This window comes from Belonocnema kinseyi, chromosome 3 (assembly GCF_010883055.1).
Source record: "Belonocnema kinseyi isolate 2016_QV_RU_SX_M_011 chromosome 3, B_treatae_v1, whole genome shotgun sequence".
Classification (NCBI taxonomy): Eukaryota; Metazoa; Arthropoda; class Insecta; order Hymenoptera; family Cynipidae; genus Belonocnema; species Belonocnema kinseyi.
This window is the reverse complement of record NC_046659.1, coordinates 97,429,941-97,445,973: the sequence shown is the minus strand read 5'-3', so window position 1 is coordinate 97,445,973 and position 16,033 is coordinate 97,429,941. Positions and strand designations below refer to the sequence as shown.

The 16,033-nt window shown below is 32.0% G+C and overlaps 2 protein-coding genes across 4 annotated transcripts in view; both read right to left on the bottom strand.

Moving 5' to 3' along the window:
- Nucleotides 1–6,586, bottom strand: part of LOC117168974 (heterogeneous nuclear ribonucleoprotein L) — a 303,882-nt gene extending 297,296 nt beyond the window's left edge. For all 3 annotated transcript variants that reach the window (XR_004466595.1, XM_033354980.1, XM_033354981.1), the window contains exon 1: nucleotides 6,371–6,586. Coding sequence is in view for 2 of the 3 variants with exons in the window: in XM_033354980.1 (XP_033210871.1) it covers nucleotides 6,371–6,433 (63 nt within the window). In the remaining variant the exon portion in view is untranslated. The remainder of the gene's footprint in view (nucleotides 1–6,370) is intronic.
- A 6,751-nt stretch (nucleotides 6,587–13,337) lies between these two features.
- Nucleotides 13,338–16,033, bottom strand: part of LOC117169429 (thrombospondin type-1 domain-containing protein 4) — a 28,267-nt gene continuing 25,571 nt past the window's right edge. Inside the window, exons 15-20 of the mRNA XM_033355805.1 lie at nucleotides 14,902–15,154; nucleotides 14,510–14,683; nucleotides 14,255–14,413; nucleotides 13,986–14,162; nucleotides 13,754–13,919; nucleotides 13,338–13,563 (exon numbers count right to left, since the gene is read on the bottom strand). Coding sequence (XP_033211696.1) covers nucleotides 13,448–13,563; nucleotides 13,754–13,919; nucleotides 13,986–14,162; nucleotides 14,255–14,413; nucleotides 14,510–14,683; nucleotides 14,902–15,154 — 1,045 coding nt within the window. The 3' untranslated portion in view covers nucleotides 13,338–13,447. The remainder of the gene's footprint in view (nucleotides 13,564–13,753; nucleotides 13,920–13,985; nucleotides 14,163–14,254; nucleotides 14,414–14,509; nucleotides 14,684–14,901; nucleotides 15,155–16,033) is intronic.

Below are 16,033 nucleotides of genomic sequence, written 5' to 3'. Positions count from 1 at the left end.
TGCTTATTTTGAGGAACTTCCGAAAACGCACTTTTCTGAAGGATTAAAAAAACTTGAAAAGCGATTGACCAAGTGTATAGAGCTCCAAGGAGATTATGTTGCGAAATAAAAAAAAAATTACCAAAAAAAAAATTGTTTTTATACTTCATTCTAAGGACTTATTGAACTACCCTCGTATCTTGCAATTTTGAACAAAGCCGGGGAATAAAGACATGACTCTCAAATGATTGGAAACACTTTACCGAATAATAACTTTATAAATGCAACCCGCCTAAGACCCATTTACTCACCCTAGAATACCAGGTCCGTTAAGCTGGCAGGACCACATTGCAAAAATGAACTGAAAACCTATAGGGAATTTAGGGCTAATTTAATGCCCCATTGCTAAATTTAATGCTCTTTATTTAAACAAAAAACCGGTGGTCATGCTATCTTAACATTAAGCTAGCAGGACCACAAAGAGAAAAAAAAGACTTAGGCATATTTCTTTCCACAATAATTTAGGGCTCAGTTAATGCCCTATTGTCAAATTTAATGCTCCGCAATTTTTCAAAAAAACCTGTGGTTCTGCTAGCAACGTTAAGATAGCAGAACCACAGATTTTTTTTAAAAATTGCGTACCATCAAATTTGGCAATAGTGAGCCCTAAATGAGACCTAAATTATTGTGGAGAGGAGTAATGCCTAAGTCGTTTTTTTCTCATTAAAAAACTGCTATCTTTACGTTAAGATGGCAGAACCACGGGTTTTTAAGAAAAAAAATGCGTGCCATCAAATTTGGCAATTGGACATTGAGTGAGCCCTACATGAGCCCTAAATTATTGTGGAAAGAAATAATGCCTAAGTCGTTTTTTTCTCTTTGTGGTCCTGCTAGCTTAATGTTAAGATAGCAGAACCATAGGTTTTTTTTAAAATGCGTGCCTTCAAATTTGAAAGTAGGATATTAAGCTAGCCCTAAACGAGCCCTAAATTATTGTTAAGATAGTTAAGATTATTAACGTTAAGATAGCATCACCACAGCTTTTTTCGAAAAATTGCGGAGCATTCAATTTGACAATAGGGCATTAAGTGAGCCCTAAATTATTGTGGAAAGAAATAATGCCTAAGTCGTTTTTTTCTCTTTGTGGTCCTGCTAGCTTAACGTTAAGATAGCATGACCACAGGTTTTTTTGAATAATTGCGGAGCATTAAATTTGACAATTGGGCATTAGGTGAGCCCTAAGTTATCGTGGTAAGAAATAATGCCTAAGTCGTTTCTTTCTCTGTGTGGTCCTGCTAGCTTAACGTTAAGCTAGCATGACCACCGGTTTTTTTGTTTAAATAAAGAGCATTAAATTTGACAATGGGGCATTAAATTAGCCCTAAATTCCCTATAGGTTTTCAGTTCATTTTTGCAATGCAGTCCTGCCGGCTTAACGGACCATAGAATACCACCCCTTAAGGGCCTAATTATTTAAATGAGAGTTTATAGAGAAAAATATAGGAAATTCAGAATAGGCCTATCATGATTTTCCTATATTGGATTTACTATCTTTTTTTCGCGATTATAGGAAATTATGAGGAAGATTTAAAAATAAAATAATTTTTTAATGTTTCAATATAATTTAAATGATTTAACGCTGAAAGTTTCGAACGAAATTTCTCCAATCATGCTTAAAATTTAAAAATTGTAATTGCAATAGCTTTGAGGAATTTAATTATTTCTTCTGAAAATACTATCAGAAGTCACAAAGTTTCTTATAATATTTATTTACAATTTTCTAAATTATGTTTAATAAAAGCATGACAATTAGCATTGTTAAAAACGTTTCAAAGAATGAAATGAGCTTTTGCAAATTAAAATTTAATTAAAATTACAAATTTTACTTTGAGCGAAAGAAGAAAGACAAATGTGTAACTATATTTTAATAATGAATAAATTGGCCTTTTTGTTAATTTTATCAATCAAGTTAAAAAATGTGTTAAGGAAAAATGTGAAACTTATGCACTGAAAAAGAAAGTTAAAGAACATAAATTAAACGACAAATGCATTTAATTGGAAAATATTAGTTTCAAATTATTAATTTTGATTTGCTGTAGTATTTCGAAAATTTAAAGTTAATACCAAAGAACTTCATATTTTATTGAACGCTATTTCATTTGACACTACACGTTTCTAAATTTCGATTAATAAAACGAATCAATTAAAAAAAAAAAAACCAAGAATAAAAAACAAAAGCATCTCTGTCAAGCAGTTTCATGTTGCGAACGGAATGTATATTAGATGCGAACCAATGATGATTATTCATTTTTATATCCGATGTGAAAATTTAATATTTTGATTTAAATATATTTTTAAAATACTCTATATGGAAGATTTTTACATTCACACTGCTCATATTTTAAAGTATTCTAATAAAATTATTAGCGAAAAAAATGATCGACACAGTCATTTCACAACACTTTCATACTGTTATGACTGAAACTACTTTTACGCCAATCTAAAGAAGAATTAATTACTATCAGAGGTTGCATACTTCTTTTAAAATTCAAAACACATATTTTTATAATATATTTATAAAAATAAAATTCTTGCCGATAAGAAATTAACAATTTCTAAGTGGTATGACTTTTTTGTCAGTCCAAAAAGTTAATTAAACTTTACAATTACTGTCGACATTTCCATAATTAAAATTAATTATGTGCATCAATATTTTTCATTTTGAAATTACAAACTTCAAGCTGTGAATAGAATATATTAGCTGAGTATATTTAATTGACATTTATGATAAAAGTATCAAAGAAGTATTTTCAAGTCTATTAATCAAAGACATAATAAATCAAATATCTGGACCACGGCCAAAGACCTTAGGATTTATTAAGTTTTAACGACAAAACTACAATAAAGTTGGAACTGTAATCCTAATCAAAGAGATAATTGGATTTCTAGCAAACTCTGCTATAATCTTCTCAGATTTTCTCTTTAAGGAACAATGCCTTTCAAGATGTTCCTTGAAGCACGAGGCTATATATCTCTTGATCCACGACTGCATTTATTCAAACTCTAAACTCGGACTGCTTCATTCGATAAATAAAATGATAACAAACGTTTTGGACGTTATTTAATTAATTACGAGTCAAAGCCAAAATGATCATTTCTAACTTTGAAGCGGTTAGTTGAATGGTAAAACAAGCTAATGTGATTCGAAAGTTCAGTGAACCTCGACGTTTGGACGCGGTTCGCAGATTATATCTCTCAAATGTTTGCCTACATTCACGAGGTATGAATCCATATCGCTAATATTCAGTCATTGTGAGACTGCAAATTACCTGGACAAACAGAAAATATTTGAAATTCCAACCATTGATTCAGAAAATCTGAATAATGTTATTACGGGTGAGAAATACCCAATTAGTTTAACACTGACAAATACATGTGAGAAAACTGTTTAATAAAATATATGTTTTGTAAGTCATTTAATCGTCCGAAAGTCTCATACAACTACACAAAGACGAATTTACAAGATCTGCAACAATGAAAATTTATTCTTGCACAGAGCAGCCACTCTTGAGTTGAGTTTCTAAATTATCTATATTTACATATACAAAAAAGCATACTTGGTAAACACTTGCAATGGTGATTTTTAACAAAATATGGAAACCATACTGAACTTCAAAAACAGAATCTTCTGTTTTCGAGAAAAAGTTTCACAGTGTCCCGGTTCTTCTTTACGATAGTTTATTTATAAATATCTGAGAACGTAAATATAAATTATGTATCAACCCGAACGTGACTCTACATATTCATACTTTTGCTTACATTTTCTTTTTCTTAACAGGCTAAAATAATTATTCTAAGCACACCTTGAAAAAGGAAATTACCCCTGAAAATAAATATTCAAAAGGAAACTAACTTTTTCAACAATATAAAAAACTGTCATTAAGATTAGATCAAAATCAAAACACTTATTTTACTTTTTATTTTTTAATCCACTTTTTAAATTTAATTTGTCAAAAGTTGACGTAAAAAGTTAAAGCAGTGTATTGTTCATCAATAAATAACGAGTAGGCGTATAAAACATAATTTTTTTTCTATTAGTTAAAATCTTTTTCTCAATTATCAATTTTATTCAAAAATCTTGTTCCAACTACAAATAAAAATATGCCTTATAAGTTTCTTTTGTATTATACTATTTGAAATGTAAATAAGCCAATATTTCAAGCACTAATTCTAGCTTACTTGACAACAAATTAAAAAATTAGTGAATTTGAACCGTCAGAACTTCAAGCTATTCAGGGCTCGTGGGATCGGATTATTGATCCTCAGTGCACAAAAGAATTCTATCGCATTAAAAATTCTGTAACCTTGAAAATATATCAATCTGGTCTACTCTATATGGTCCTATTTGAATTTTTCTTCGATTTCTAGTGTTTTTGACATACATCATTTGTCTAATTATTGAGGAATCATCTCGAAAAGATTTATCAAGTTTTTTTCCCTTACTTGTTAATTGAGCAATCAACACTAATACCAGAAAATTTCCACCAAGAAACCTTGCAATAGAAGCAACATTATTTCCACATAAAAACAGAGCCGTGTAATTTACGTCAAAAAAATCTAAAACTCTTTCCTCAATCTGAAATCAGTTTTCTGTTAAAAGTTAATAGTAAAAAGTTCATAAAATAGTAACTTTGAACATTCTAAACAAATGTGAGTGTGTTCGTTTGAAAAATATTTAAACGTGTAACGTATACAATTGAATAACTTAGTATCGAAAATATTTGCAAACAATTTAAAACTGAACTGCAAGCATTTCAAATTGAATAATTTTAAGCTTTAACCATTCAGACGTAAATCTAACCGGGACAGGAAAAACTCTTTATGATATTTAGATAATGATCTAATATAATTGTATTGACATTTCTTAATGATATTTTTTCCCTTCTTAAAAACACTTTTAAAAGACGCACTGTCTATGGTTACGGAATCTTTCCTGACATTAACCTTCTCCCTTTCCAGGTCATTCATGGCTTACGTTATGGTATTTTCCGTAATTCTAACCTTTTTTCAGCTTGTTCAGGGCAAACGTTACAAATAATTCTATAACCATAGACATAGAGTAGACAGTGCCTTTAAAAAAAGGTTGTGACAAATAGTGCATCTTTTTAAACTGAATACAGAAAATTTTTCAAATTTGATAAGCGGATCTAGAAACGAGAGAAGGCGGTTCTGTACGTTCCTTCTTGGTTATTCGTCGGAAAAGCTGAACAACTAGACACATAATAAAAAGAACTTCTAACATTCATAAAATAAAAATTACAAAAAAGTTTGTATACTTGTGACTAATATTTGTCTACCCTTTATGAACAATTCGCGTGGCAACGGGCACTTCAATGAAACACAAACATATTTCCGTCAATTTTTTCAGAAAAAACGGTTTGCTTGCTGTTCTATCTTTCAGCCCTTTCGTTTCAATTGAAACTGAACTGTCGAAAACTGGAGCATATAAATACCACAAAACTAAACATTCATACGAATTGACTCCTAATTACAATTAAAATTGCACTAAGGAAGATATAACTTCTGTTAAAAAACGGAGTATTATAGGTTATGTTGCACAAAATCGAACACTCCCTTTTTTCAGTCTTCGAACCAGTCAAAACCTGTCACTTGTCACAGCACCCGAAAATCCTTTTCTGTCGCAACTTTACACTTGGAGATTCTCCAAACGATCTAAAAAGCTCTTTTTCATCGCATAAAACAGACACTTACTCTGTCTTTGTTGGGAGCGAAGCTAGATCCTGCCATACCATAGCTAGAGATTAAGATCCGTGTAAAAAAAAAAACTCAAGACGGAATCCCGAGCCTTTGGGTCTTTGACCCTGAAGACGAGACGGCAACGGGCCGTTTTCTTCACTTCTTGCTTTTTTTTTTTTTTGAAACGTTCACAGTCTTTCGAAGAGTACCACCGATCTCAGCGGCGTCGGCCGTAGCCGGCTTCACGAAATAATCAATATTTCCTGCGACCACCTCTCAGATAACAGGTTGTCGGGAAAAGAAAAACGCTCTTCGATGAAGTGTGCTGCAAAATCCCCAACGAAACTCGCCACGCGCTTTGAATATAAAGAAAAAATAATCTTAAACTCCAAGGCAAATCAAATTCGCGAATTCGCCTAATATCAGTGACTTTGATAGTGAACAACGAAGGGATAAATGGCGACTCTCCACTGCTCAGTTTGAACCGCGCGGCTTGCCGCAGGAGCGCAAACTGTTCATGAGTGAAAAAATGATGGCGTGCAAAATCGCCTTGTGGTGGACAATAGAGGAATAATTGACGAGCTTCTTGGAAATTTTTCGCGCAGAACTTAAGCAGGAAAAACCTTGTACTCACCCTATGACCGGATTCTTCCAACCGCTGTCTTTTCGAGTGCGGACCATCTCCATTGAACGCCATTCTCGTGTCTAATCACCTGGCAACTTCAATAAAAGGTTTAACGACGAAGGTACGCGGTTCCTGTAGAAGGAGGAGGATCGCTTGTTATTTTCCGGGGCAAAACAATTAACGAGCAACAAACGCGACGAACTCACGATCAAACGAACGAACGCGTGAGCGGCTTCAGGGAAACTGGTTAGTGGTTAGGGAACGAACAACGACATTGAGCGACGCAAGCTCCACCTGCCCAAAAAAGAGGGTACTAAATTGTTGGTTGCGAGAGCAGGAATATTCTCGAGAATATTCCTGATAATTTTGCTTTTGAGAGTTCAAATGTTTGAACCCTGAAATAATACAACATATTTTTGTTTAAAAAATAAGCATTGAATATTTGAAGATTTTGAAGTTTAAAATAACTAAATTTATTATATAAAACTTAAATATTAGGGATATAACGTTGTTTTTCGCGATTTTAATATATATTATTTTAAACAGAACACAAAGTGAAACGCAAAATAATTTCAAAAATTAAAAATTGTTTTACAATTTTATATAATTTAAATAATTATAATTTTTATATGATATATGCATATGTTTATAAATACTTACTGTCTTGCATTTACGACGTCTTTCTTGCATTTTCTCCAATAGCATTGACAAAACTTATTTTATTATTTGAGTTTCGCGCCAAAATTGAACTGCAGATTTAAATATTAAGTGTACGAATCGGCGTGCGAATTTCAAACCCATTTCATCAATGGTTTTTTTTTCTGTCGGTAAATCGAAAGCTTTTTTAAAAACAGAAAAAATAAAAAATTTAATAACTTTTTTATGTTTACTGTTTATAAACGTGCTGAGCGTAGCAGAAATATGTTTGTAACCCTTGGTCGATAATGCAGGTAATTTAAGTTCCTCTTGGTGTTTCCCGTATCGAATGGTACCTACGACATATCATCCTTCAGCTGGTACTTTGGGAATCTTAACTCTTTTAAATAAATTAATTATAGAAGAAGAAAAGTTAGAGAGAAACGTAATTATAAAATGTTTAAAATTATTTAATAAAAAAATTATAATATTCTAAAAGAAGAATCAAAATCTCCTAGAAATGAAGAATGATATATAAATTACATTATAGTTTAATAAGAATTAAAAACTGAGCAAAACTTTTTTATTTCGTGAATGTGAATAATATCCAAAATTTATGCATTTCGACAGGTAGAAAGTGATATTTTTAAATGTTTTCCTTAAGTAACAAGTGACAAACAGTGTCAGAGTCACATTACTTTTTAGTAAAAATGTAGTTTTTAGTCTGATTTACAATAATTATATGTTTTTTTTTAAATTTTAGACTCAATAATTCAAGTGAATAATATGATTTACATTTTTTATTTTCGGTTAGGAAGCGTATCAATTTTACAGACAGGTGGAAGTCAGACATTTTTATAAATCCTTACCTAGGGTGGAAGATTGTATAACATTTCATATTACATACATATTTTCAATATATAGAAAGTCGCGGAGTTAAAACCATTTTTCAAATCAGTTATATACACCTTCAATGAAATGTTGTAGAATCCCCAGAAATCTTTGCAATCTTTCAAAACTCATGAATTCTTTTGAAAATTTTATAACTCCCTTAAGATTTTTTAAATCATGTGGAAATGCTGTGAAATTCTTTTTGATTTCCATGGATATTGTACACAGCCTCTTAAAATCTCTTTAAAACGATTGAGCTCCCGCCTGGAAATCTATTAGAACCCTATACAAATTGCGCAAGACCTTTAAATTGTTATAAATCATGATTAAAAACCCTGAAATTAGGTTAAATATTTCGAAATCTCACATGATCCCTTAAACTCTTTAAAATCTCTTTATCAAATTTCGGAAATGCGTTTTATGGGCCTAAAATAATTTTTTAACCTAATATTTCAGTGGAAGATTAATTATGTTCCAGTTCGATTCATAACTGGGTCCAAATTTAAATTTCGTATTAGTAAATAATAATTTCATCTTTTTGCCTATTCTTTGCACCATTCAATAGACCTAAGAATAGTTCGAAAGTATTTTTTGGTTTTTCATTAATTTAAAAGATAAAAACCGTTCTGCAACTTTTTAGGTGTCAAAATTTGAATTTTTTTAGACGCTTGATTGTACATTTATCTCGCGCTTCGCGCTCGATTATTTATTTACCTCGCGCTACGCGCTCGGTCTTTATATTTTCGCACATTCTTGCGCTAACATTTTTAAATTAAGACTCAACACATCCACCACTGTAATTTTATGATTGTGAATTCTCTTTCGTTAAAAAAGCTTAGCTCGAGAGTTTGAGAGGACCTACGGCACGCGACTGATGGCAATCGCACTCCGCGCTTACTATCGGCGAGAAAACTATAGGCATCTGCCTTTGAAGCTTAACAACTCAGTCAAAAAAAAATGCCAGCGCAACTAAAAAACAGTCATATAAAAGCTGAAAGTGTTCTGTATTAGTCCTTACTTTTTTACATTTTTCAGCCTGCTAAGCACAAAATTTTTTTACATAAACGTCTTCAAGCTAATTTACGTAGAACACGTAGTAGTAGTCGTAGTCTTTGCATTTCTTCAGCATTCTTGCACAGACCTTTTAAAATTAAAGGTGAACGGACCGACAACTGTAATTTTGTGATTTTGACTCTCTTTTGTTAAAGCTCTTTTGGCTTTAACGAATACATTCTCATCACGTATCTCGTGCTTCGCACTCGATTTTGTCCAACATGTCAACTTTTCTACATTATACACAACACTTTTATATCAATCATAAAATAAAAAGCAAATTGTATTTATCATGATTATTTTTGTATTTGTTTCTTATTTTGCTTTAAATTGTATTCTAAGCTGCTCTGAAACATGTATCATTTCAATAAATCTATATAATTACAATTCATAATATGCATAAAAATTAAATCATACTAATTCTTATTTCCTTGTTTTTATAATTTTAAAAAAAATTTGATATTGTTTTTTACGATTAAATAAAAACTAATGCCCACGTCCTCTTTCGTCTTTTCTGTGCTTTTTCCAAAAATTAAATTTTTTAATTTTTAATCTTATGTTTTACGATTAAAAGAAAATCTACTCGTCCTGTCGAAAAATGGTTGATCATAAATTTATAGATCTTTTCAGGCGAAAAACTGTAGCCTGGTAATTTAAATTCATACCTTGTGTCATTTTTTCAAACAAATTTAATATTTTCATTTAGAATGTTATTTTTTACGACTAAAGCAAAAACTACATGTCCTATCAAAAATTATAGCTCTTTTTTGGAATGACAAGCTTTGTCTCATTTTTTTCGTAGCTTATATCGAAAATTGATTCATTATAAATTTGTAGTTCTTTCCAGGGCGCGCAATTCGAGCTTTTTCATTTTTTTCGTATCTTGCATAGTTTGACCAAAAATGGAATTTTTAGATTTTTCATTATTTTTGGTACGATCAAATTTGGAATGTTCAACTTTTCAACCAAATTAAAGAATTTGTTATCATAGTCCTGTAGGGCTTTCAAAAAGCAAAGTTTTTTTTCTCCTGAATGTTTTTTATATCATGCGTTGTTTGGCTTAAAATGGTCATTTTATTTTGTTTTTTTTTTATTTTGAAAATGCTCTAACTCTGATAATTTTCTTTTTATAGAAAAAAGTCGAAAGGATAAATTGTTTAAGCTTTGAAGTACTATAAATAACGGTGCATAGAATTTTTACATCTTAAAAAAATGTGGTTTCAAAAAATTTGTGTAGGATCTAATTTTGAATTTTCAACTTTTTGACCAAATTGAAAAAATTATTATCATAATCTTGTAGGGCTTTCAAAAAGCAACGTTTTGCTTCTACAGACTTTTTTTCGTATCATGCGTTGTTTGGCCTAAATTGTTCATTTTAGTTTGCTTTTTTTGGATTTTGAAATAGCTATAACTCCAGTAATTTTTGATTTTTCGGAAAAAGTCATTGATTAAATTGTTAAATTTTTTGAATACTATGAATAACCGTACAGAAAATTTTTGAATTTTGATAAAAGTGGTCTCAAAATTATTCAAAATGTGCCCACTTTTTGAATTTTTATTCAAAATGGCTGGTTAACGAACTTGACCTTTAGTTTAGGACACTAAATAAGTGTACCAAAGGCCAATCTAATAGATTAATTTTTTTTTAAGTATCGTGTTCACAGACAGACAGACAGACAGACAGACATAAAGACAGACGTACAGGCAGACACATTCGTAAAAACCTGTTTTTCGGATTCAGGGGGTCTCAAAACGTGTACATTTGACAACAACTGAGGGGGGGGTTCCATAATACCTAACAGGACGTCGAACTGTTTTCTCTCAAAATTAGAGAGAGTTTTGTTTCGCCTGTGAAATTCAGGTTTTGAAACTTACGCCCGTATGTAGTGTGGTCCTTCAGCTCTAAAAATCAGTTAAATTCTTTGAAATTCAGTGAAATATTTAGAAATCTTACGAGATACTTTAAAATCTTTGAAATTCAGTGAAATCTTACAGATATGTGGGCATCCTTTCGAATCGCTTGAAATCTCTTAAAATACATTTCAACTGATTTTTTTAAAAACCATAACAATACCATGAATTCTCTTGAAATCGTCGATACCTCCCCGTGCAGAAATTTCCCCATCTTTCCCTATTTGAAGTTAGGTTTCCGTGAGGTCCCTATTTTAATATCTAGTCCAGAAAAAACTGGTTGGCGCCCCTATCAGAGTATCAAGTCTAGAAAAAACTTATTGGGGCCCCTATCAGGATATCTATTCTAGTAAAAACTGATGGGTGCCCTGTCAGGTTCTAGCCATTGTAAAAAGTTGTAAGGTAGTCTGCAAAGAAAGAAAACGAAATATTACAGAAAGAAAAATTTCAATCGATTAAAATGATTTATTTAAATATTATTTTATTGGTATTTCTGTTGACATTTCGTGTATTTTACGTGTACATAACGTCGTATAATAATAAATATTCAATTAGAAAAAGAGTTTAAAATTGTGTGACTTGTAGCAGATGAGTTTGGCTTTTTCATCGTCTATCAACTCGAAACTCCCGACTGCTACGCGATAGATTTAGGTATAGATGTAGGTGTTCGATACTCCGTAGCGTTAGAAATTTTATTTAGTAATATAATGTTTAAAAATGTAATACATGTATTCACTCTAAATAGGGCCATTATAATTTAAAGTAAAAATACTCGCAATTAATTAATATTTATTTTTGAATACCTCTTTTTCATATCAATTAAATATTCATCAGGTAATAGAAAGAATCTAAGCGGGGCCCTACTAATCGTTGGGCCATAAAAGGGCCTTCTCCATTTTCTCCGAAGAGCGACCGATTAGAAATAGAAAAATATATCCAGGGCTCTAATAACCCCCCGATCGGAATTTCTACATGGGTTTTTATATCTCTTAAAATCCTTTAAAATCATGTGAAATCTTTGCAAAGTTTTTGAAATCCCTTCAAAGCATCAAAATCTTTTTAACATTTTCTAATGTCTTTCAAAATTTGTGGAAATATTTTTTATGAGATGAAATCTTTTAAAATTCTTTGATTTCTAGTTTTGAAGCCTTTTCAAAGTAATATTTCTAAGAATTGGCTAAAATTTCATTTATTAAAGCCGATTAAAATCTTATAAAAGAAATTCAAATTTCTCGAAATCCCTTTAAATCGTTCATAATACTTCAAAATATTTCTCTCTAAAGTTGAATCAACTAGAATTTTAACTAATTTTAATCATTGACTGTGTTCTAGTTATGGATCAGTTATATCTGCTGATTAATTAGTAAGTTTTACTGATTCACTGGTAAAGAGTGATTGATTCAGAGCTAGAATGAAGCAACTTATTGGCATTAGTCAATAATGTAACTGATTCAAATTTAGAGGATTTGAAGTTCCATTACATTTTTGAAATGTAGCACAATCCTCTAAAATCCATGGATGTAATTGTGTAAGTACTTTAGAAATTGGAATCTTTTGAAATTTCGTTTAAAATCCTTTGAAATTCCATGAAATCATGAAAACATGTAAAATGATGCAAATTTTTTGAAATCTTATGAAATCTCTTCAAATCCCTTCAAATCTTCTAAATCCCATTAAAATCCCATGTTATCCTTAAAAATTCGTCGAAATCTATTAAACCTCTCCCAATCCTTTGGTATCGTTTGAAACGCCCTATAAATGTTGTAATTTCTGAAAGTATTCTGAGATTCCCTGAGAGCTTATGAAATCCCTAGAAAACTTTGGAAAGCTCGATAAATTCTGTAATCAAACTGTGATTCTTTAAATATAGTGAAACTCTTTGATAACGCCGATTTTGGGGCTGACTGTGTGTTAGAATTAACTCATTATAGCCCGCTCCGCTTTTGTTTGTTCACGCCCGAGTGCTCGCCTGAGTGACAACCGCAAACTCCACGCATCCCACCCAGCTCGTTTTACACCTACTTGCGGCGCGGCGTCAATTCTCGGAAGGGCTATAGAAGAGAGGGCTATTGAAGGGTTTCACTGTACTTTGCAATCTTTTGAAATACTTTTAAATCCCTTGAAAACTGTTGAAATACTTTCAAGTCACTGAGAGTCTTCCAAATCTTTTGAAATCCCAGGAAATCTCGTTTGCGCTGAAAGTAATTGATATATTTTTGATACATTAAGTAAAAAATATAACATCTGACGTAAGGAGGGGGTGGGGGTTCAAATATCTTACAAATCCTTAGAATAGGGGTGACGGGGTTAAAAATTTTCAAAATTATACTGCAAATAAAAGTGCACCGACTAAGTAGACAGTGAACCGTTCAGTCAGATAAGCCTGCACATTTTCTGTTCTTTCAAATAAAATACAAATAGTGTATAAATATGAATATGTATATTTTATTAAAACTTTTCGCACCTTTCCTTGTCGTTACAAATATTTATCTTAGAACTTTTATTATATCTGTTTTATAACTGTAGATTTATCTTCATTCTTGAAATTTTTTTATTATTATACAATTTCTCACTTGTACTTCCGGATTTCATAAACTATAAACGGCACCCACAGCATGAATGCTTATAATACTTAATACGACACAAATCGGCTTTTAGTACCAACTCGCAATAAGGATACTCATCAACGCATGTGCCATTATGGTTTGTATCTGCAATGAATAAAAAAACTTAGATAATTATTCATTTATTAATTTAAAATGATAGGTATCAAATAAAAAAATGACTAACTCTCCTTTTATGTAAAGGTTATGTAAAGATTCTTAGACAAAATAAAGATCAACTCTCCTTTTTACAGTCATTTTGAAATTTAAAAAATGACAAAGCTAGGATTTTCCTTACTTTTTGTAGCTTTAACAGTAGACATTTCTGGCTTTCTACAAAGTTCACCAAAACAAAGGCGTTTGTCAGGAGGTTTTGATGAATGAATGCAATCAATGCTATCAATTCCTTCGGACATGCAGCGAACTAATCGACTGCGTATTCCACTTCCACAAGTTACGGAACACTTAAATCAAAAATAAAATAAGAAGGGAAAAGTAATAGAAGTTAAAATAAAAAAATATTTGCATACCTCGCTCCAGTCTGAAGTAAACCATTCTGCAGTGCAAGGATTCATTCTGCATTCTTCTTCCTTAATCGGAATTTTAGAATCGCACGCACTATCAGATACTATTTTTAAATCATTTCTAATTCTCGAAACACAAATCACTTCTCGTTTTCGAACCCCAATTCCGCAATTAGCTGAACACTGTGGAAAAAACAAAATATGATGAAAAATGATGATCTGAAAGATTAATTGTTAATTAAAAAACGTGAATAAATAGATGTTGAAATATTAACTATGGTCCAAGAGCCGGTAAACCAAAAAGTTTTGTTGCAAGCAGTTCCAAAACATTGTCTTGCCTCGAGAGGCTTTGGGACCCAATCACAAGAAGCTTCATTTTGAGTGCTACAGAAAATTTGCCTCGTTTCTAATCCCGATCCACACTCAGCTGAACACTAAAATAAAATTTATAATTAATATAATATTTACAAAAAGTTATTACCTAAAATAATTTATTTCTAATTCTCCAGGTATTTTTTTTATAAAATTACCTTCGAAGACCAATCAGAAACAAGCCAAACAGACTTTTTCTCGTGAATCACAGGACAAGGAGCAATTTCGCAAATATCTTCAGACCCGGGTCTGTTTGATACCAAACATGGTTCGCCAACAGTTGAACATGTTACATTTCTAATTCGAATCCCTTGCCCACAAGTAACCGAGCACTGCAATCAATGAAAGTTTATAAGAAAAAATCAATTACATTGAGAACACACAGGAACGAATATAAATGTTTCAATAATAATTTAAAAAATGAGAAATGGATAACAGATTTATTTTTGAATAGTTTTATAAATCATTTCCCCGTATAAAAACTGAAGGCTCTATATTTTCTTTAACTATGTGACAAAAATACAAAGTTTGTAATGCATCAAAAACTTACAGGACTCCATAAACTGACTTCCCATTTAGGAATCGCAGAATGTGGATTCATGTTTCTCATTTCTGGACTCGGGGATTTACAAGGTGGCATTGTGCAAGTTTCCCAGGTTCTTAAATCCGGAGGTTGATTGCAAACTCCGGAAGCTACTCGAACAGTTAGTCGTGAATTTAATTTTTGAATGCATTCCATTTTTCTTGTTCGAACCCCAGGCCCACAAGTTACTGAACATTCACTCCAGGGTTCGGCTCTCCATCTAAAATCATAACCAGAATCGAATTATTATATTTAAAACATTAATTTAAAAAAGGATTAATAATCCATAACTTTGTTAACAATTTGGGACTATTTTTGACACCCCCCCCCCGTCCTCCCTCGTTGATGCATCAAGAATATTTTAAATTATTAAAATATCTGCTTCAGAATAATAATAATAATAATAATAATAATAATAATAATAATAATAATAATAGGAGATATAATAGGAGAATAATAGAAGCCTTGGTGGCTCAGTTGGTTAGACACTCGGACTTCACCTCAGAGGTCCGGGGTTCGATCCCTGAGCCGGTACCTCTAGAAATTTTTCAATGTACCTTTACCGAGGTTCTGGTGGTTCGGAACCCACCTTAAGCTGTAGGTCCCCCCATCGTGTACTTGACTGCAACCCAGTCCGTCAATGATGGGGTAAAAACCAGGCTTTGTCCAATATGTCTGGGCAGACTGCTCACATCAGTATCACTTGATTGCATTATAAAAATGCGTCCGTGACTGTTGATATATACCGGGACAGCCCCGTGAAAAATGATCAAATAATAGGAGATACAGTCTGTCAAGTTAAAGCGTGGGTGGCTTTACTCGCAGTCGGTAAGGTGTATCGACATGATTTTGGTGTCAAAATATTAAGAAGAGCTCCCTCTTTCATGCTTTTTGATTTAACATTCAGTTTGCTTTCAATTCTCATCTTGTTACCACGTTACAAAAAATGAGTGCCGTATACGCTTCGCACTTCGAGGCTGTGTTCCTTTGTTCCCAACCAAAAGGTCCCAAACTGTCTCACAATCAAGCTGCAAAGTACATGGGAAAATCATCGTCGTTCGTCAGCAAGTGGGTAAAGCGGTATAAAGAGACCAAAAAT